Source organism: Lathamus discolor, chromosome 3, assembly GCF_037157495.1.
Source record: "Lathamus discolor isolate bLatDis1 chromosome 3, bLatDis1.hap1, whole genome shotgun sequence".
NCBI classification, from domain to species: domain Eukaryota; kingdom Metazoa; phylum Chordata; class Aves; order Psittaciformes; family Psittacidae; genus Lathamus; species Lathamus discolor.
In genome coordinates this window covers 60898307-60919867 of record NC_088886.1, presented here as the reverse complement: position 1 = coordinate 60919867, position 21561 = coordinate 60898307, and the positions used below count along the sequence as shown (strand labels likewise).

General features: G+C 37.1%; 1 protein-coding gene across 6 annotated transcripts in view; it reads right to left on the bottom strand.

Annotated features, from left to right (window-relative positions):
- WDR33 (WD repeat domain 33) overlaps positions 1 to 21561 on the bottom strand; it is a 67957-nt gene that overhangs the window by 33856 nt on the left and 12540 nt on the right. For 3 of the 6 annotated variants that reach the window (XM_065675554.1, XM_065675548.1, XM_065675551.1), the window contains exons 2-7: positions 17650 to 17874; positions 15994 to 16062; positions 14870 to 14974; positions 14133 to 14228; positions 13487 to 13638; positions 11627 to 11724 (exon numbers count right to left, since the gene is read on the bottom strand). In XM_065675554.1, coding sequence (XP_065531626.1) covers positions 11627 to 11724; positions 13487 to 13638; positions 14133 to 14228; positions 14870 to 14974; positions 15994 to 16062; positions 17650 to 17853 — 724 coding nt within the window. In that variant the 5' untranslated portion in view covers positions 17854 to 17874. Of the gene's footprint in view, positions 1 to 3300; positions 3489 to 6872; positions 6932 to 8924; positions 11404 to 11626; positions 11725 to 13486; positions 13639 to 14132; positions 14229 to 14869; positions 14975 to 15993; positions 16063 to 17649; positions 17875 to 21561 lie in introns of those variants that run through there. The other 3 variants (XM_065675549.1, XM_065675552.1, XM_065675553.1) reach the window with 3 other exon arrangements.

Below are 21561 nucleotides of genomic sequence, written 5' to 3'. Positions count from 1 at the left end.
GACATCTTGCTAACAGTTTTTAGAGCTTGTAACTACGCTGTATACAGGTATGCTTGACACTGTCCTTAGTATTTTCCATGTGCATTAGTTCCTTGCTACCAATTAGTTACAATTCAGAAAACAGAATTTTAACTACAGATTTAAGACACTAAATTCATCTGTAGCAGAACCATGACTACAAACCTGGTTTGGACTTTTCAAGTGCTTGAAAGAGAGCATCTTTCAAGATGAAGCAACTCTTTTTTTTCTTTTTTTTTAATAATTTTAGTCTCAAAATTATATTTAGTATTGTGCAGTCTTCTGTTATTATACTTTAAAACTGCATATATAATTGGGGTTTTGACATAATGGTCAGTCAACACTTGGGATAGGTGTAGGCATGAACAATGAAATACACTATGTAGATCAGTTTTTGCTTGAAATAAAACCCAAGTATTCTCTAACACCTATTTCATCTAGACATAAAGGCTGATGTTTGCAAACACATCAGGCCTACTTATGGTTCCTTTGGAGAACTTAGGAACATGATCTAGGGAAATGCACCTTCAGGAACAGTAATGACAAAGCAGATGGACAAAGACAGGCTGCTTCAGTTTAAGGAGCATAACAGTTACCTGTATTACTTTTTAAAGCAAACACTTAGAACCTATTTTTATTGTGCATGTGCTTTAAAGCTTTACAACACTACCTGCATAATCTATTTCAGGATTGCGTAATTTTGAAACAAGAAAGCAGCAAGCTAATGTGAAGTCCATAAATGCGCCACTCGGTAACATTATAAATGCTGTATGCTTACAGACATTGAAATTACATATGCATGTATAACAAATGCATATATATCTATATATAGAGGTACCTTTTTACCTCACTACATAATCAGGAGCTTTGAAGACACTGACAGCACGCTATCACATCTTCCATCTTATTTATAACAAATTTTCACTGCTTGTAGGAGGATTCCGATTAAGTATTTAAACTTAGTGATGATTAAGTTGAACAAACTATTAGTCACTATGGAATGGCCAAACATTTATGTCTGGAAAAAGTTCCATTAAACATTAAGAAATATTTCTAACCCAGATAGAATAGTGTGCATTACCTCCAGCATGTTAAGAGCTGGAAGAAAACTAACTAAATAAAACCCCAGAACACTGATTTTTGATAGCCTTTTGAAGGGTCAGTTCCTTATGCCATACTTGCTGGTGTACAGCTAAAGGCAACTGAACATTTAACTACTAGGATTCATTGTTCCTTTGTTTCCCCTTCGGCAAAACAGGGAAATTCAGTATCAAAAGAACACAGGACAAGTCAGGGGGAACCTCAGAAGTCCTCTCAAATAGAAGTTTAATCTCCTGCTCAAAGTCATTAGGTCAAAGCTGGTTTCTCCTGAGTTTAAACCAGTTTTATTTGAAAACCTCCAAAGACAGAGACAGTACGGTATCTAAAATTAAGCAAAGCTCAGATTCTTCTACTGCACTGGTAAGAGAACTGCTTTAAAACAAACAAAAAAAACCCCCAAGCAAACAAAAAAGCAAAGCAAACACCAAAACCCAAATGAAAACCAAACCAAAACCCAAACATCTTTCCCCCCCCAAAAATGGCATTTTAAATGTGTTTTCCACTGAACTAGAGGAGATAAACAAAAATATTTTTCTTTTTAGAACTGTTAACTTTACTATTTCTAATGGCAACATACCTGGAACATCAAATCAGTTTGAACTCAAGCTTCTGGGGACTCCCATTAGACTTGTACTTAAGTGGGGAATTACTTACCTGTGAGTACCATCTACACATCAATTTGTGTAAGTATCTCCAAATGTAAAGAAAATACTGAAAATTCTCTGGTCAAAGAAAAATGTTTTAATTTCATCTGAAAATCTCTGCCCCATCCCAGGACAAGTTTCTCCCACAGAAAGTTGAGCGTGGCTGAGGGGGAATCAGTTCTTCATTCAATTTAAAGAGGATACTCAGATTTTTCTAAACTTTAAGTGTACTGATTATTTATGAAGCCAGAAAGAACCTTAACCACTGATGAAGAATAGCTCTCAAGGAGCATTCGGCTTTGTTTTAAGCAAGGAAGGATGTTAGTCTTGCTATGCAAATTCTCAGTGTCAAGATGGTAGATATTTATGAGAGGTACTCCTTCCTTAAATCTTAACACTTACAGAAAAATAAAGCAGCATAGAATGATCTTGGAGAAGACAGAAAGAAGGCAGCTATGGAGAGAAGTTAAAATGCAAAAGTCTGTATAAATATTTAGACTTTATTTTCCCTAATGTATGTATAATAATAGTAATAATTGGCTGGATCTTGAGCTACATATTTTCATCAATTAATTTGACTTGTTAAACAACAAGAGAATATCTACAGTTAAGTTACTAATTGTTACAACTCTCTGGATGTATTTTTAAAGTGATGGAAGTTTAAAAAGTAAGATTTTACGATAACATTTAAAATATTTTCATGATCCTTTCATGATTCATTCTAAATGAAAAGGCAAAGAAAAAAAAGCAATTGCACATATATGCTAGAATATGCATTTGCCAGCACACACCAGGAAGCTGGGTTTGCTTTTTATTAACTGGTATTATTCTTATGAGTTTTAAAGTAGCCAAGGGAACACATTCCTCAGCTTTTTTGAATGGAAATTCTAAGTTTACCCTCTGAGATCTTGGGGACTTGATAGAAGCACCTATTCCAGTCCTGTTACAGTGAACTTTCTGTTTCTCATGCAAGGCTCGTATTTAAAACAGCCATTATAAGTTCTTCTAAAAGCTTATTCTGATGAGTTAAAAAGTCCATACACATTTTCTATTAATGGTCAAAACTAGCTATAGCTAACTTTGTCTTCAAAGACAATATATGCAAGATACTTGCAATCCTTGCCTTGTCTATACCAGAAAATGATAATGTAGTGTCACAAGCGCTTCTTTCTGTGCCTATAGTTATATCTGGAACAGCGCTACCTACGCATCTCAGCTGGGGCAAAATCAATAAACACAATATAACAACTATTGGAATTTAAAGAAAAGATACATAACTAACCTGTGCTTTAAATTGTTCAGCAAAAGCCAGAACTTTACATACTCTGCAATGTCTCAAGCAAATGTTTTGCCGAAACAGAAATATCAGATGCTTCACTGACATAATAATGACAAACAGCAATCCAAACTGTCTGCGATGGAAGAAATATTAAACTGATTAAACTAGGAAATGTTTTTAAGGTAAAAATATTTGGAAGTCATCCTTTTCTCCTATATACTACCTGTACTTCTGATGCTTACAGCTGCACTTCTTTGAAGCCACGACACTTAACAGCCCAATCATTTTTTAATTCTCATATTTTACAGAGGTCAGCATTTTACAAGTTTTTAATTTATAAAACTTCTAAGATAGTTACTTTACCTACAATGCACACATGTACTTTCAGCAGTAAAAACAAAAATGTCTTCCCTTGAAAAGTGTTGTATTCCACAAATAGCCTTTATCTGTAAGTAGCAAAATTAACTGACAGTTTGTATTTTCACTGTGAAATGAGTATCAGTCACTTGGAAAGTTCTGGCACTGTACTTTGAGAACATCTGCACGCTTAATATAGTCACCCACTTTTTCCAGAGGCATATAGCATGTTATATGCCCCGATTATACTCTCAACTAAAGCAACCCAGAGCTAGCATTAGGTCTGAAGAGCAACTATCAGTTATTGCTACAGCAACTGAGCTTGCCCTGATTAATCCCCACAATGCTAGGGCATAACTTTGGTTAGATTCCACCGCCTCATTCTCATCTCCTTGTTCACGCTGCCAGTATCTTTTCTCAATCCTTGTACAAGCTGTTTATTTATTAACTTGGAGGGTTTTCATACTGACGCAGCCTCCATGCTTTTCATCCCTTTGCTATCCTTCTTCCAGCTACTTTTCACCCAGGTTTGTTTTTTTTCCACAATTCTTATTTATCCCTTTCTCATGGTTTGCTATTACAACTCCATTCAGCAGTTTCAATTCTGACTCTGTGTCTTGCTAAAAACACATGTGACGAGCAGGACTAGGTTTCTCATTAGAATTTAAGGCCAGGCAGGTAAAGAAACATCAAAAAAACTCCCCCACTATTTTAGGGAAGATATTTGCAAGCTATCTCCCCATCTCCCTGTTCTGGGTTATTTTAAGTATGAGAACCGCAATGTTATTCATATGATAAAATGATGCAAAGTGCCTCACTACTAAAACGGGAATATCACTCACAAGCTAAATTTACTATAATAGGAAATAATTGGATTATGTGGAATTGAAATGATGCAAAAGAAAATATCAAATGCTTCACAAACTATCTATGCTTACTTCAATCCACAAAAGCTTTTAGTACAGTAACTAGAGAATACGAAGAAAAAAAACGGAGCAGGGACAGGGGGAAGTGGTCCATTTAAGCCACACACAAAAGAAAAATGGAGTCAAACAGCCTGCAAGGTAAGTTTCTAACAACTGACATGGATTACTTTTACCAGGGAATTGTGGGGTTTGTTTTTTGAAGACTTCTAACCATTTATTCTGAAATACCTTATTTCAGTAGTTGCGTTTTATTAGGAAATAGTATGTCAGATGAAAGATTCCATAAAAAACAACATCCAATTCTGTCCACGTAAGATATTATCAAACTAGATGAATTACTAACATAACCTGCATAAAGAATAACTCCAGATGATTTTGTTTCTGTTGAGAACTTCTGACATGGCAAATACTGGTGAGTAGGATACTAAGAGGTCACCACCCCTAACGCACACAACCTGCATTGTTTTCCAAATTGCACTTGTGCCGAGAAAGGAACACAGGTACCAGGTTATAGTCAGTATTTAAATGTCGCTGCAGCTCAGGATTTCTTTCAAGTATCAACCTCATGAAAAAGTGTTTTTCTTTCTGAACAAGAACGCAGGGCTTGAGGAGAACTCAGTGCTGCATCAGTGGTGCTGTCAGTGAATCCTGACCACTATGTATTGTGCCATATTATGTTTACTTCTATATGTAGTTATAACAGATGAAAGTTCTCACCACAGAAGTATTTACACTAGTAAGCCGTAAAAAAAGAAGTTTTCAGAGTTCAGTATTTAATCCCAGAATGGTTTGGGCTGGAAGGGACCTCAAAGCTCATCTAGTTCCACACCTTCCACTAACCCAGGTTGCTCAAACCCCTGTCTAACCTGGCCTTGAATACCGCCAGGTATGGGGCAGCCATACAAACACTCAAAAGGAAATAGATCCAAGGAATCCTAACGATACAGTCACACAACTTCTGAAGGAAGTATCATGTATTTCAGCAGTATTAAGAGCTGGCTGCCCTGTGAAACACTAGGGGGTTTTAAAATTCTTCAAGCTTAACAAAATATTTATTAAAATATTAGCCTTTTCAGTGTAAAATTTGCCCTTGAACTCGACATGAGAGATTATGTGATTCAACTTCGGGACAATTTTCAGGGAAGAAAAGATTTCAGAACTGAATCTAAAATAATCTCACTCTTGCACAGGGCCTCTTCATTCCTGTCTCACAAAAAGCGTGGAAAGAAGTCTGGTATAACTTTCTCACAGCACAGTGTTGTGGTCATCTCTCATGACCTCTTTTGCTCATTCTTTGAGAACTCTATATACTCTTACTTATTAATTATTCAGGACTGTTAGAACACTAGATTCTAGTTGAAAAACAGACCTCAGACTTACTATGCTGTATTTTAATGATATTCAGAACTGAACTTCATTATAATCCTTAATGCATATCAGATGCAATCATCTACAGAAGAAGTCTTCAATACCCTCTAATTCTTGTGGCATTATTTTAGGGAGCAGAGCAAAGCTATCATGAAACTACCTCCTAATCACTATGTTTAATCACAGAAATCAAGGACCTGAATTATAGTTAAGCAAAATAAAATTTATCCAATCCAGAACACTCCACAAATAGGAACCTGATGTAAATCACCATAGCAGGAAGTTTCTCAGCTTTCAGATGGGTTTTACATTTCACACAAATAGAGATTCTAATGAAGTCTACCTCTAATAAAGCTTTCTATAAAGAGAAAATGAAGATGCTGCAGCCTTGAAAGTCATAGTCAGAAATAAAACTGAGCTGCAAGTTAATACCTGGACATTTTCTGTAGCCTCAGGCAAGAAGAGATTAGGTTCTTCTTATCTAATGTAGATTACACCCACCATTCCAACAAGCAGCAGTAAGTTCATCTTACGAGCTCAGGAAGTTGTACATGTGTTCACACTTCAAGTTACTTTACTTTGGGAAAAGTGTAGCAAAAGATGCTAGGAAAAGGTACTTTGCATGATAATTTCAATTTATGAAGCTGGGAATTGTATACAATATTTCTCAGTCTCACAAAGGCAATGCAGAGGTTTACTAACAAAATGAAAAAGTGAATGAGACTGTGTAGAGAGCCCCCTATGCAAACCCGAAGAAGCAGCATCAGAGCTGGCACAACACATACAGCAGAATAAAAAGGCTCCTGCATCACTGATTGTGCAGCTGATTTGAACTGTTTGTAAAGAAAAAGCCTCTCAGTCACTATTAACATCCCATTAAGCAAGTTCCCTACCATTTCTTGTGCCTAAAACACATGAAAATATTGAAGCACAGCAACTTAAGAGTGCAACTGTAGCTCAAAAGACTTAGCTGCAACTTATCACTCTCCCCCACCCCAAACTTTGTTGAGGCAATGAAGACTCATGAAGATCAGAGACCTGCAAGGTAAGCTAGCATACTAAAACCCACCAACAAAGAGGAGATTTAACTGATTCAATACTAGCATCTCAAAACAGCTCATCTTCTTTAAATTAAAAAATTCAAGGACTTTCCTTCTCTAGACTGATATTGTTGCTGTCAGTATCAGCCAGGTCTCATCTCACCCGGGGCTTTTGTTCTGAGGGAAAAGTCCTGTGGACTAAAAGCACATCAGAGAGACTTGAAACCCTAATAGTACAAAGTAACAAGAACCCCAAAACAAACCTGAAAGTTTAAGCACTAAGTCTCCTTACAAGAAACACGGTATCAACACACACACACACACACACACTTCTTGAACTTGCTGAGTTTACCCTCCCTACTGAGACAAGGAAAACAGAAGAAAAACCTCACATAAAGATAAAAACGATGGAAACAGCAACATCAGGACTTTTTTTTTTCCTTTTTGAATTATCCAATGTAGAGTTCAACTACATTTCAGGAAAAGGTAAGTTTTAGAAGCTACCTGATTCAAAGACTAAGAGCTACCTACTGATTTACACTTAAAAATGAAGGACCAAAATGAAGATGTAATTTTGGTTAGTTCTGGCTCTAAGATTCCTTTTAACTACTGAACACATCATCTCTAAATTTTAAAGACAGGATTTGCTATTTGACTGAGGAAGTGCGTGTCAAAAAGTCTAAAGAGACCCTTCACTTTCAGGCAGGAAGTTCAGAGTATAGAAACCACGCCACAGATTTAAACCACAAAAGACATTTTATGGTATTTTATTTGCTGATGAAGATCCAGAAACAGAAACAGAAGGGATGAACTCCAGTTATTTCAGTATGACTAGCTGTGGAGATGCTTCTTCAGAACTTGTGAGCAGATGAAAACTAGATTTACCATAACTGCTTTGACTTCTGCATGGATATACACATACAGGTCATACTGTAGATGATGCAGTTTTGCACTGGTGTTATCCCCAAACGGAAAATTCCAGGCAAAACAATGTTATTAAAGACAGACAAAAGACTTTCCTTAGAGTGAATCAGATACCAGTAAGAAATTACATCTTGTCACAAACACCAAATACTAAATCCAGATAGAATGTAAAGGAACGATGACTGCTTTTTATCATTCAAACTAGGATATGAAAAACCTTTTGCCAAATATACCATGTTGGCTGGAGGATCATTTAGTGTATTACTCTATATTACATCCAGAAAATAGGAAAAACTTATCTACAAAATATCAGATCTTGGGTTAGCATCTTTCAGAGAGCTGGGTAGAGTCACCTTCACCAAAAGACATATGTAGGGCAGACAAACTTAGAAATCCTGGGAACATAATGCTCATCTAGACTTCAGACTGAAAACTTTACAGTCTTCCCAAGCACACTTTTCTACTGGATTTCGTGCATGTGACTGTGAAATGAAGAAGGAAGGAAGGACGGACAAGGGAACTGACAACACTGAAATGTGTTCAAAGGCCTCCTAACCAATCATGTCAAGGTGAGAATAATTAAGAAATCATGTGTTTAATAATGATCTACCCAAAGTGTTCTCAGGGATACATGAGTACAGACTCAGTACCCAGCCACTAGTCAAATCACCATTAATTTCTGAACAGAAATAAAGGGACATCAAGCTTTAACTGCATGCATTTTTTCAACAGATGTTTTTAGCATTATTAAAAGCCATCACTGTGTATGTTTTTATAGAAATGGGGACTGTTTACATGGGTTCTGGCATTAACTTCAGTGTGCAAATGCAAAACTGAAGACCTGATAGTGTTTTGTTCTAAGTGCCATTATTGGAAATGCCTTGCAGAGCAACAGGATTGACATGAAAACAACATACTGCTATGCTATAGCCTCTTTTCCATGTCTTGTTATTTTAAAAAAATAATTTTTATTTTAACATCAGTTAGTTTCCTACCAGTGTATTTTAGCAAATGCAAACTGTACTTGCTATGATCATCAAGATGGTAACACATCAGAACTTAACACAGGCGAAGAATACTGGTGCAGAATTAAGAGTACAGCACCTTTACTTCAAGAGAAAAAAGACAGTAATTGGGTTGAGGGGAAGCAAGAAGGTCAGTAACTAGGACACTCGATGCCATTTCCCCCATCCTCAAGCTCTTCGAAGATAATTCACTTTAAGATGAGTTACTCAAAGATGGCTCCCCAAGAACCTTATGCACCATGTATTCATGGGTTCAACTACCCCAAAAATCGTGTCGCTCAATAAAGACAGCTGGAAGAACTACAGCAAAACCTTAATAACTCCTATGTAATTTACGGGTTCCAATTTTATTTTCGAATCCTCTTTGGAAGGTAAGCCTAGAATTGATGTTTCAGACCAGTTTTAAGGGAAAATTTTAATCAGATAATAGAAATAAATTACATTAGTTCATTTCAGTGCAAACAAAACCACGTGTCACAAGTCTACAGAATTTTGTCCTTTCCATATATCAGTTTACCCCAGTATCTTTAATGCTCTAATTAACTTTAAAAGCAATCCTTAGCATTAAAGTCCTCAAATCTGTTTTGTTTTTGAATGTTTTTAAATATGATAATATCTGTAGGAATAACTATATACTGACACTGCATCCCTGAATTATAAGCTTGTTTATGAATACACAAGTGTAAATTGACAATTACATTTGATTTTTATTATTCTGTTTGATAACCTGAAGAATCCCCTACCATACTAAGTGAAGCTTTGTATCTAAACTACACTGTAAAATGCCTTCAACTTCGCAGCACTGATAATAATCAGAACACCTGAAGCATGATTTGTGAAAGCAGGAAAGAACATTCCTTAACCTGGTATTTGATGTAAACACTTTTTGTACATAATGAAATGTAGTTCTAATGGAGCGCCACCTGAATTTTAATTTGGAGATGACCAACACTGGAATGGCAATGGCATGGGTATTTACATCATCTGAAGGCTGTACTAAGCAAAAGTATTACAGGTCACACTCCTAAATATGTAAAAGCAGGATGTATGTGGCGAAGCAGAAAGGTGAGGTTGAGTTTCTTAAAAATTCCAAGCAACAAACTGAAAGCTAATATTCTTCACCAAGAAAGCTAATGAAGTGTTACCCTTACAGCTCTTTTAAGTAAGTCTTCTGATCCTATTTCACAGTAGTGCTTAGGGAACAAAACTAGATTAAACTTGCATATGTTGCAGAGACATCCTCCCACTCCCAATACTCAGGGGTTTGGGTATTATTTTTGTTCTGTTGTGGGGAATTTTTTTGGTGGGGGTGTTTTGGTTGCTTTGCTTTTCTGATTGTTTTTCTTATCTGACAGCAAAAACAAGGAATAATCTACCCTGTCCAATTTTATCCAGAGACACAAACTTTTAATCTTCTATGTAAGTTAGAAATATTTTGGAGTGTATTGTGGGTAAATAAACAGAAGAAAATATGTTCTTTATAGAGCTATTTTGCAAACTAAAAATTATATACTGAGATGTATAAGGTAAGAAATTAAAGCACAATTTTATTTGAGATCTAGTCATAACTGTAATGTTCAAGTAAGCAAGGTAACAGAAAGAAATGTATTACAAGTTCTGTTCTCTATGGCCCAAATTAAATGTTTTACTCCCACTTTCTGCAGAAGGTCATAAGAATATAGAAGAATTGGAGGGATTTTCATGATCTTGAAGACTCTACATGAAGGAAATCTGTTTCCTCTACGCTATTTAAATGAATAGTTAGTACAAAGCTGAAGGAGGGTACAGAATGTTTTTAGTGCAGAATGATTTCTCCTTTAAAGCACCAAGCAAAACTGTTTGGGTCATTCCAGAATAACAAGTGTGAATGATATAGCCTAGCAACCTGCTTGCCACCTCCTGCAAAGAATACTTCTCCTTTCATGCCTATGCACAGATTGTTAGAATATCATCACTGCAAATCACTGGAACCCAATGTCATCTTGAAGTAGTGGTGTTTAAAAGTAATGCATTAGTAAAACAAGAGAGCTTAAGAGTCAAGAGAAACAGGGAGAGCTCTAGTCCATAAATCACAATGTAGGTCCAAGTTAAAAGCACGATTTAAGAAATAAAAACACAAAAATCCACCTTAGCTTAGGAAAGCACTTAAAAAGCTCCCCCTTAAAACTGAAATTCCATGGTTTTATTGTATACCTTCTTTGCCGTGTATCTGCATGTCTACTACTCCCAATCTCATAGCAGTCTTTAATATATTCTATTATGGACCTTTGATATCTTCTGCAAGAAAGGAATGGTTGTCATGAACTGTTGTTATCCCTCAGTAAGATTGTGACAACAGAAGGAGAAAGCTCAAGGCCAGTGGAAAGGCACCAGAAGTCAGCATACACAGATGCGGGACAAAGAACTACTGAACTGAAGCTAGGATCATATGCATGTGCTATGCGTGATGGGACTGAAGTTACTTGTTTTCTCTACCTAACTGCTCTCCTCCTCTTAAGGACTGAGAAAAAGTAACTATCTTGCCTCTGAAGGAATTATAACGGAAGGCACTCCCATGAAAAGAATGGAATACTCTGCATGAAGATGTGTGTTCTGAACTGAAAGTGGTCAGAAAGATTAAGTTTTGCAGAAAGATAAATGTATTCCTGATGCAGAAACAGCTGCTTCTACTAACATTAGCAGTAGGAAAATGTCTTTATATCCACCTCCGTTGGTTAGAGCCTAAGTGGACAGTAAACAGAGTAAAGCCATTGTGAACTGCAGCCTATCAAATATTATAAAGCACCTATAGCAGCAGCCAAACAAAAACTTGTTTGGAAGATTTAAGACAAGGATGTAATACAAAACTTGTAGGCAAGCTGATACTTCTGTATTGTGAACACCTAGTTAAAAAAAGGTTTTGCCCCTCTTGAAATACCCCAATCAGTACTTTTGGTACACATACCTCGAAGAATTCTCTCCTCATGGCAACGTAGAAAGTCCCAGATTCTAACAGTGCCGTCGTCAGAGCATGTAGCAAATTTATTATCCGTGGGTGAGAAACTGTTACATGAAGACACACAGCAGGGGAAAGAAGTCAGCATTTAACAGATTATCTATGCTTCTCAGACAGGGCAAAATAATACTTAATGTGTTATACACCGAAGGATGCATTTGAACATAGGGGCTTTAAAGTGAATACAGTGCCTGCCAAATGACACTTCATTACAAGACATGAATTAAGCATAGGATTACTATTGCATTGCAGTCCCGTCAAAAGAGGAAAAATATTCCACAATTTATTCTTAGCACCTTCCTATCTATGACTGCACACTGTAGCACTTGCTCTGTAGGACGAGAAGCAACATCAGTACGATTTGGGAACTGACACCCTAGATTTGCACGTTGGGTAATACCATAAGTGACACTGCATAGAAGCACAAGAGAACAGTTCTTAGGGGGAAAAAAAAACACCCTCCTCTTCATCCACAGGTGCTTTGCAGCAGCGAACCAAAAATAAGGGAAAGCTGGTTACAGGAAAATGCTAGTTGGATTAACTGTTGGGAAAAAATGTATATAAAACAAGTGTACCACTTCTTGCCAAAGTAATTTGGAAAAAATCCCTCTCATTACACCCCATCAACACCATGAAAAGAATCCTACAGACATTGAAGCAGCTTCCAGATTGAACAGTCAATACTGCTTGATGAAAGTCACTGGAAAAGCAAGAGGTTATTTAGCGATGCGATTAGGGCCAGAACATCTCCAGCAACTGAGACACTCACTTCCTTTCTCGTGCAGTGAAAGACCAGGATGGAGCCCTTGCAAAATTCTGTATCTTTATAATCAGGAAAGGGCTTAAAATAGCAGAGAAATTCAGTGTATGGGCCATGACAGTCAGACAGTAACTGAATCCAATGTAAGCACGTCCCAAAACCAAACTCTGGCAGAAAATGCTGCACCCTAAAGAAAAATGGTGACTTTAATGGGTTTGTGGCAGTGAACCTTTACCACCAAGGGCCAGCACCTAAACCAAAGAAACACTGCTTTAACTTCATTTTGGATCTGCAGCTTCTCTTCAGGCTTACTTTAAAAACACTTCCGTATCTTACTAAAGATTATGTGCAGGTTTGCTTTAGAAACATCATTCTTTTACACCTTACTGATAGTATCACTTTAGATTCCATTTTTTTATATAGACATTTGCACAACTGAGGCATCAACACTGAACCAAGAGAATACCCTGCAGTCTTCTTTTCAATGGCTTGCTTACAGTTTCAAGCTTGAAGAACCCATTCAATATTAGCATTAGACTTCTGTATGTGGCAGTCTGCGTGGGTATTTAGTATTACTGGAAGTCTTGGCTTCACCAAGCCAAGCAGTTCTTCACTTTATTTAGTGTTTTATTATTTTGTGAGAACTATGCAGGTGTTTTATTTCTGAAGGCTTTATATTTTATTCAGTTAGATTATTAAAGACTGAATTCTTTATTTGGAATGAAATTGTCGTCTTACACAGTGCGTATAAAAAGGAATAACTGATACACATTGTCACCATATTAAAATGAAAAGAATACCAGTGCAAAATGCGGCAGACAAATACATCTCTAACATATTGCAGAGGCGGATACTGGGACAATACTAAGTCAGAAAGGTGCCAGCAAAACGGTGAGAATGTGGAAACAAAAGAAAATATTGTGTTTATGTGGTGCAGGAAGTTTCCCAGAATCTGACAGAACCCATGCATTTCTGCACCCAGAATACACTTAGAGAACAGTCTAATCATGGCAATAGGTACTACAGAAAATGGTATATTGTGTATAAACCTGGCCTCTCTAATCGCCTCCTTATGTGCCTGGAACATCTTGACGTTGTTCATGTTGGACTGCCAGTATTTCACATATCCCCCGTGATCTGCTGTCAGCATCCACATATCATTGTGTGACCAAGTCATAGCCCTTACAGGGCTGTCGTGAGCCTGTAAATTCAGAAACAAAACTTCTAGCAAACATGTTCAAATACTATCGGACCCACACAAACACAAAAGTTAGTAAAGTTCCCACTTAACAGCTGCAACAAAGAAATGAACACGACAATGATGATCTACTTAGATTCATGCTGTTACTGCAGGAAAAAATATCCCTTACTCTCTATACAATGGTCTCTTAAACAATACATGAAGAGTATTTGCATTGTGTTTCCAAAATGGCTCTATTTTATTTACAAATACTGACAGTATGCTCTTGAGAACAGTTAGTATAGCATATGAAGATGGAATGAGAAGCATTAAATGAACTGCCTTCAGCCATGGTCTGACATGGAATCAGAGCAGAATACAAACATAAAAGACCTATAAGGCTCAAATTACCACACTCAGACCAGATGAGCATGCTGAGCAGGGTGAAGATGCTTTACTAAAACATGCTCCTGAGATATCAGGAAATATACAGAAATCTTGGTAGATGAATTTACCTGTAATATCGTTTCAAAATTGAAAGTCAGTCCATTCCATAAAGTGAACTCTCCACTAGATGCGCCAGTGACCAAACGTCTCCCCTCAGGAGTCCACTGCAAAAGAAAAGTACAACTAAACTGTGCAAATATAACATTCAAATATTTCTCCACAATTCTACAAATAAATCATGAGCTTCTTCCAGGGAAACTGCAAAACTGCAATTTTCTTAATGATTTTCTAGACGATGTGAGACAGACAAAAATACAGAACTGTGCCAGAAGGCTTTCGATTTTAATAACAAGAGGGCAAAGCCCACTGTAAAAGCAATGGAAAAAAAAAAGAAGTAGTTGTAAAGAAACAACTTATGGGCACCAACACATTTCCAGCACAATATCCATACTAAACAATATTGCTGACATGGAAAAGTTAAAAGATGTCATAACAGTCAAAGAGCAGAGACCAAACTGCCTTTTCTTCTGAGAATCAAGGTATATTAGCCCCTCAAAATGGGGAGAAACAAAACTAAGTAGGAAGAGCACCTCAAAATCAAGTGAGGTAATTATTTTGTACTCAGACTTTCCAATTTCCTAAAACCATCCACAGAAAGACTAGACATAGAAGTAGTCAATACATTCCACATGCTGGTTTTATTTGTAAATGCTTTATCTGTTATCTTCTTTCTTGATTCAGTTAAGAATATCACTCTAATGTAAATAAAGACATTACAACTAAGTGAATTCAACAGTATACTCACCCTAACAACAAACACTGGGCATTTTACTTTATTAGTAGATGTCCGAACAAATTTTGTTGTTACAGCATTCATAGGGTTGTTCAGCATTCCTATAGGAGGGACCAACTGTGAGAGAACAAACGAAATATTTAGTAATAACATTTCTAACCAGACACTGCAAGAAGAGCATACACACTGAACACCCATTTCTGGAAAATCAAGTTTTTCATTCCCAGGGATATTATCAAAAGTGTTCAAAACCTGCATGATTTACCACCTCAAACATCCAGAACTAGCATCTTCGAGAGCAACTGTGCAAGCTTAATGTATTAAGAGAGTTGTTTGGGTTTTTTTCCAAAAATTAAAAGCCTATCCAATTTCAGGTTCTTTTCTGCCCTGGTTTCAAGCTGGGATAGAATTCGTTTTCTTCCCAGTAGCTGGCGCAGTGCTGTTGTATTAGTCTGGTTTTAGTCTGAAAACAATGTTGGTAACACACTGATGTTTTAGTTGTTGCTCAAGTAGCACCTACTCTGATCAAGGACTTCCCAGGCTCTCATGCTCTGCCAGTGAGAAGAGACACAAGAAGCCAGGAGGAAGCAGAGTCAGGACACCTGACCCAAACCTCAAAGGGATATTCCACACCACAGCACATTATGCTCAGTGTAGAAACGGGAGAGTTACTCAGGTGGCACAGATCACTGCTGCTCAGGGGCGGGTTGGGCATCAGTCACCAGGCGGTGAGCCATTTTATCATGACTCACTTGTCATTTTCTTGTGATTTATGCTTCCTTCTCCTTTTCATTAAAATTGTTATTACGGTTATTATTATATTTTACTTTTTTCCCCAGTAATTAAACTGCTCTTATCTCAATCCACTGTTTTACCTTTTTCTGATTCTCCTCCCCATACCGCAGGGGTAGCCAGGGAGAAGCAAGCAAACAGCTCACTGGCACTTATTTGCCAGCCAAGCAACATGTGTGACATGAATACCAACAGAACAAGCTAATGCAGAATCAAGATAACCTTCAAGTCTTTAGTGCCTCTTGTGAGCAAGAAAGATAATCTCAGCTGACAGACAGAATCTTTCAAATTTCCTGGAAAAATTTTATGCACATATCATCATGAAATAGAAACATTTTACTTACATCATTGTAATACCCTGCATCAGGCTGGATTGCTCGCATATCTCGCTGGTCTCTCTGCCATACTCTATTCTGGAAGACAAAAAAAAAAAATCCTAGTTAAACAACAGAAAATAAAGGAACACACTGACAGCTTAATCTGGAAATTCCAAAGCATTTCAAGGATTTTAAATTAACTCAGTTAAAAGACTTTGGTCTCAGGACACCTGTAGAATTTGTACAGCATAGACAACAGATTCAAGACTGCCTGAAGTCTTCACTTCATCAGACTAAAGCAGCTCTTTTAAAATTACAGCTTAACAATATGAAAAGAGCTGTCCCATGTAATAAGGCACACAACTGTAACAAATATGACTGGTTCTTTACTGCCCAGGCTAATAGGTACTCTAAAAGCTATCAAACTTTTCCAAAAACACTTTACATGAATTAAACATGAAATTATTTCAGCTTTGTGCTGTGCATTTTAACAATTTGGATCTGTGTACATATTAGCAACAAAAGCTAAAATTCTAGGTAAAACACTTCCAGCAGACACTACTACAGTTTGCTAGAATTTCTTAAGCCAAAAGCAAGTTATGTTTTTAACAGTATCGCATCAAGTTAAATCAGTCAAATTGAAGTCGGGACCAAATTGGGATTCTAGTGTATCCTAATTTTGTGTAAGGCAAAACACACAGATGCGATTTTTGGCTGTTTTTCACGAACAGAAGTTTAAGGGTGCCTATTTCTGCCACACACTAAAAAAAAAACTCCAACAAAAAGGACCTGAACTACTGTTTTATTGGGGGGAGGACATTTCTAAAACATAAGAGTATGTTTCAAATGTTTAGTGTCTAAACAGATCTTAGTAGGTATTTTATTATTAAGAAAACCTTCCAACTGTCAACACCTACAAGCTATAATCATGCACAAGCCACATAAGATCAATTTTATCATGTTCTTGCAATGTTGCTGTTGAGATTTCAACAATCCCTGTATGTACAGATTTGATTCTATTTCTTCTGAGCTAATATCCAGAAAATACTGATAGTATAATTGTACAGTAAATCTTGATCATATTTTCATATTTAAAAAAATAATACTACCCCATCAGGAACATTAAATAAGCATTTTTACAGGAACATTTATTCAACAAAACTTCATTTGAGGTTGCTCTTTAGCTATTAACTGTACAGAAAGGGACCTTCAGAGACCACAGTGCAAGTTTCAATGCTATGTAGCAGAATGATGAGAAAACATTTTTATGGTGCCCTGGTTTTGAAAGGGAAGGGGGTAACAGTTTATTTCCCATTTCAGGAAATTTCTCATTCAAAATAAAAATAAGAACAATTACTTTGTAGAATGAAGTTTTATGTTCACTGAGAAGTCAGAACATCACACATAATACTCAAGTGTGCTCCAAGTTGAAATTCCAAGACAGAATGTAAAAACTGGTGGATACAAACACGACAAATGCAGCTGTGTGCATGTGCAGTTTTATTACCAAGGACCAACTCCTTTTTATTCATACTCTACCAAATTTACAAGCATTTGTCATTTAGCTTGAAACTGCAGCAGTAGAACTTCCAGAATTCTAGACTGCTCTCTGGATACTGAAAAGCACAATTACAAATGTCAGGCAAGAAAACCTTTCCAAACAAAACCAGAAAATTAACTAACCTCCAAATACTTAATTACAGAGGGATTGTAGTCTATGGTCTTCCGGTTCACAGCTTTTCTCATCCGCTTTCCATCAAAAGTAAGCTGCTGCATTGCTTGCTGCTGTGCAAAATCAGGTCTTTTGTAGAACAACTGCCGAGGCGCCTGGTGCTGGAACCTCGGCATGTGGAAAAATCGGGGCGGAGAGCCAATTTCTGTGGCCATGGCTGTCTTGTTTCTGGAGGTCTGCAAAAAGTAAACCACTTGGTTACTTAACAACAATGATAAAAACCCCACATTAGTATCCCCACTACGTTTACAAGAGTGAGCAACAACCTCACGAAGAATTTTTTATTGGGAAGAAATACCTGCAGGTTCCTTGAATTATTCGTCCCCTGTGCCACGTAACAGTGACAATTAAAGTGGTGAAGTACCTTGTTCTCTAGCAAGAAGAATTCTGTTTTGAAACAGATCACTATAAAGTTTGCATCACCACCCCAAGCTAGAATTGTGTGGGAAAAGAATCCCTCAGTAAAAATAAGCACAAGTAAATGCAAGAAATGGTAAGATCATTCAACAGAATATATTTCACATTCAATACACACCATGAAACACCATATTAGTTACAAATTCATTTAAATATTAACAAGGAAAAAAGTTTTAAATGGCTGCCTCAAAGCCTTTTTCTAGGACCTGAAAATAAAATTATATTCCCTTTACATAATTCACAGTAAGCACAGCACGGATCACATTCTGCCTCTAGGTATACTTTCAATTACTTTACTGCAAAATAAATGGATTACGTACTTATCAAGGATTGGCAAATTTATCAAAGTTTGGTAACACCAAACATCACTTTCTCCCAACAAAACCCACTGAGGATGTTCAGAAAATATGTAGGGCTGGGGGGGGGGGGGGGGGGAATATTAAATTTTTTTTCTGACAGAGGGAATTGAGGCTAAATTAATTTTTCAGCCAGTAAAATCCTTTAATGAGATTACAGCAACCTCTTCACAACTGAAAACTATAACATACACTGTCTTTGAAGTACATACTAACTTCAAATTAAGCATTGCTACACTCTGAACCAGTGAAAATCTCAACCTTGATTTTCCAATTTTACTCCCTATTTTAGAAATAATTTTCAACTAAAACCTGCCACTGTCATGAAGGGAATGCAGAACTCCAAGCAACCCTCCTTTGTATAAAGGCTAAAGTGTTTATACGGAGTCAAAGTGCATTTAATAAAGATTAGAACTAGAACTGGTGGTTTGTTGGTTTGGGTTTTTTAGGTTGAAATGATCTGTTTCATTCATTAATGGACTTCCCTATTTCCTTCTAGCCTCAATATGAACGAGTTGGAAAGTGGGTTCAACTGCCAGTCTTAAATTTTATCTCTTCTTTTTTGACCCAAATAACTGAAAAACGTGCCATTTTTTTTAAACAGCAAAATAAAGCTTAGATGGAAGTACTAAACATAAAAGGGGTTTTGAAAGAAATGCATAGCTTGATTCTTACTAAGAGGTTCTTTGTAACTACAAGGAGCAGTTTGCATTTTAAATACCAGTCATGTTTCTGGCAAAGGGAAGGTATTAACCTTCACAGGCTTTGCAAACTTGGAAGTCACACACTCCTTTCCACTGGTAACTGAAAGTGCGTCAGACCAGCTACAAAAACAAGCTATCACACCTGGCTGTTAGCTACACAAACAATTCTGATGTACAAGGGAAAAACCAAACTAATGCCATTACAACTATTCTCCATTCAAGACAAACAAGTCCAAACTAAAACAGCATATTTCCTTACATAAGTAAGGAAATTTAAGACCTTTGGAAGGAGTTAATCTTTTATTAGACAAATTCTTGGTAACTGGAAAGAGACCAGCTTTCAAATAAACAAACCTTCATCTGAAAGGCTAGCTTGCCTGAAAGCTGCCTAATACTGGGTGGTCTATTAAGACACCATGTCTTCCTCCCAGTACCACCACATCCATAACGCCACTGTAACACCACAATTACTAAAACATTAAGCTCATCTGAAATAAGAAAAAGACATCAAAACTTTCTCATGAAGGAAGTATGTCAAGTACCCCTAACACTATTATCAGATTCTCTTGCAACTTGTCAGAAGGTAGCTAACTTGTACAGGAAGTTTCAGGTGTTAAATCTCAAAAGGCAAAATCCAAAGGATAGTAGTGCTTTTATATCACAAGATAAAGTAGCTTCTTCAAATGAGCAAAGCAAGCTCACATCAAACATGGAAGCTCATTAATGGCCTTTTTAATATAGTTTAAAAGCTTATTAATTACTCAGGGTTAAAAATAAGTGGGGGGGTGGAATTTCTAGTACTACTCTCTCCAAGTCCAGAGGAGGGCCATGAGGATGATCAGGGGACTGGAGCACCTCCCATATGAAGACAGGCTGAGGAAGTTGGGGCTGTTCAGCCTGGAGAAGAGAAGGCTGCGTGGAGACCTCATAGCAGCCTTCCAGTACCTGAAGGGGGCCTATAGGGATGCTGGGGAGGGACGCTTTGTCAGGGACTGTAGTGACAGGACAAGGCGTAATGGGTTAAAACTTAAACAGGGGAAGTTTAGATTGGATATAAGGAGGAGATTCTTTCCTGTGAGGGTGGTGAGGCACTGGAATGGGTTGCCCAGGGAGGTTGTGAGTGCTGCATCCCTGGTGCTGTTCAAGGCCAGGCTGGATGAAGCCTTGGGTGGTATGGTTTAGTGTGAGGTGTCCCTGCCTGTGGCAGGGGGGTTGGAACTAGATGATCTTGAGGTCCTCTCCAACCCTAACTATTCTATGATTCTATATACATTCCTATACCAACCAGTGCTTTAAATCAGAGGGAAAAAGATATTTTTTCAAAGCTACACATCTGTACTCTCTTACAGGCAATGCAAATATGTTTCAAGAACCCAGGCCAAGAATGCAAAGATAACTGCTGGAGCCTCCAAAACCACTTTGATCACCTGTATTTGCAAGAAAAAAACAAACCAAACAAAAACCAAACATAAAAATGCCTTTTTAGAGAAATACTTCAAAGCAATAATTTAATTCATTCTCATTTTTCAGAAAGCAAAATCTCCTGAAGAAAATTGTTCAATTACTAACAAGGGTGAATAAAGCATTAGCTATGATAAGGATAAATTTATCACAAGCAGTGTCTTTGATTCCCATAAACAATATTCACTTTACATGCAGTCAACAGCAGGAAAATCTATTGTTTAAAAGGTGACCAAAGGCATAAACACATTAATTAGACCCTTCCAAGTTCATGATTATGACAGGACAATACATTACATCACAGCTTCAACAACATGACAAGGGAGATGACACAGGATTAGGAAAACAAAGGGTTTATGTTCCAAAGTGTTTCTCCAGCTTTTTAGATCACAGCCTCTACCACAAAAAGCTTCCTACTTGCAGCTATAAATGCCTAAGTCAATTTGCATACATCATACATACACACATATATATATATCTATATATATACACACATATGAACAGATACATAAAAAAAGTCTATACACACAGATGGAAGTTTCCAAACAAGGAAGCTTTAGAAATGAAGGGCGGGGGGGGGGGGGGGGGGGGGGGGGAAGGGGGTGGTGGGTTTGTTCAGATTCATTTATCAGATGAACCTGGAACATTTATTTCCAAAGGTCTCTACTCCAGTCAGACAAATATATCCATTTAACATTTCAGTTACCAGTATCCTACTTCATCTTTTGTTGCGATAAACCAATGCCTCAACACATACACCTCATACCAACTTAAAGTACCTGATTCAGTGCATCTACAGCTAAAGCTCCTGTTGTATTGGGAGTATGAGTAGAAAAATGCAAACGAGTACTAGAGGACAACATATAATCCAGAGTAGTAACATCCAATTTCTTTTTTTAAGCAAAGTACCAAACTTACATTTTAT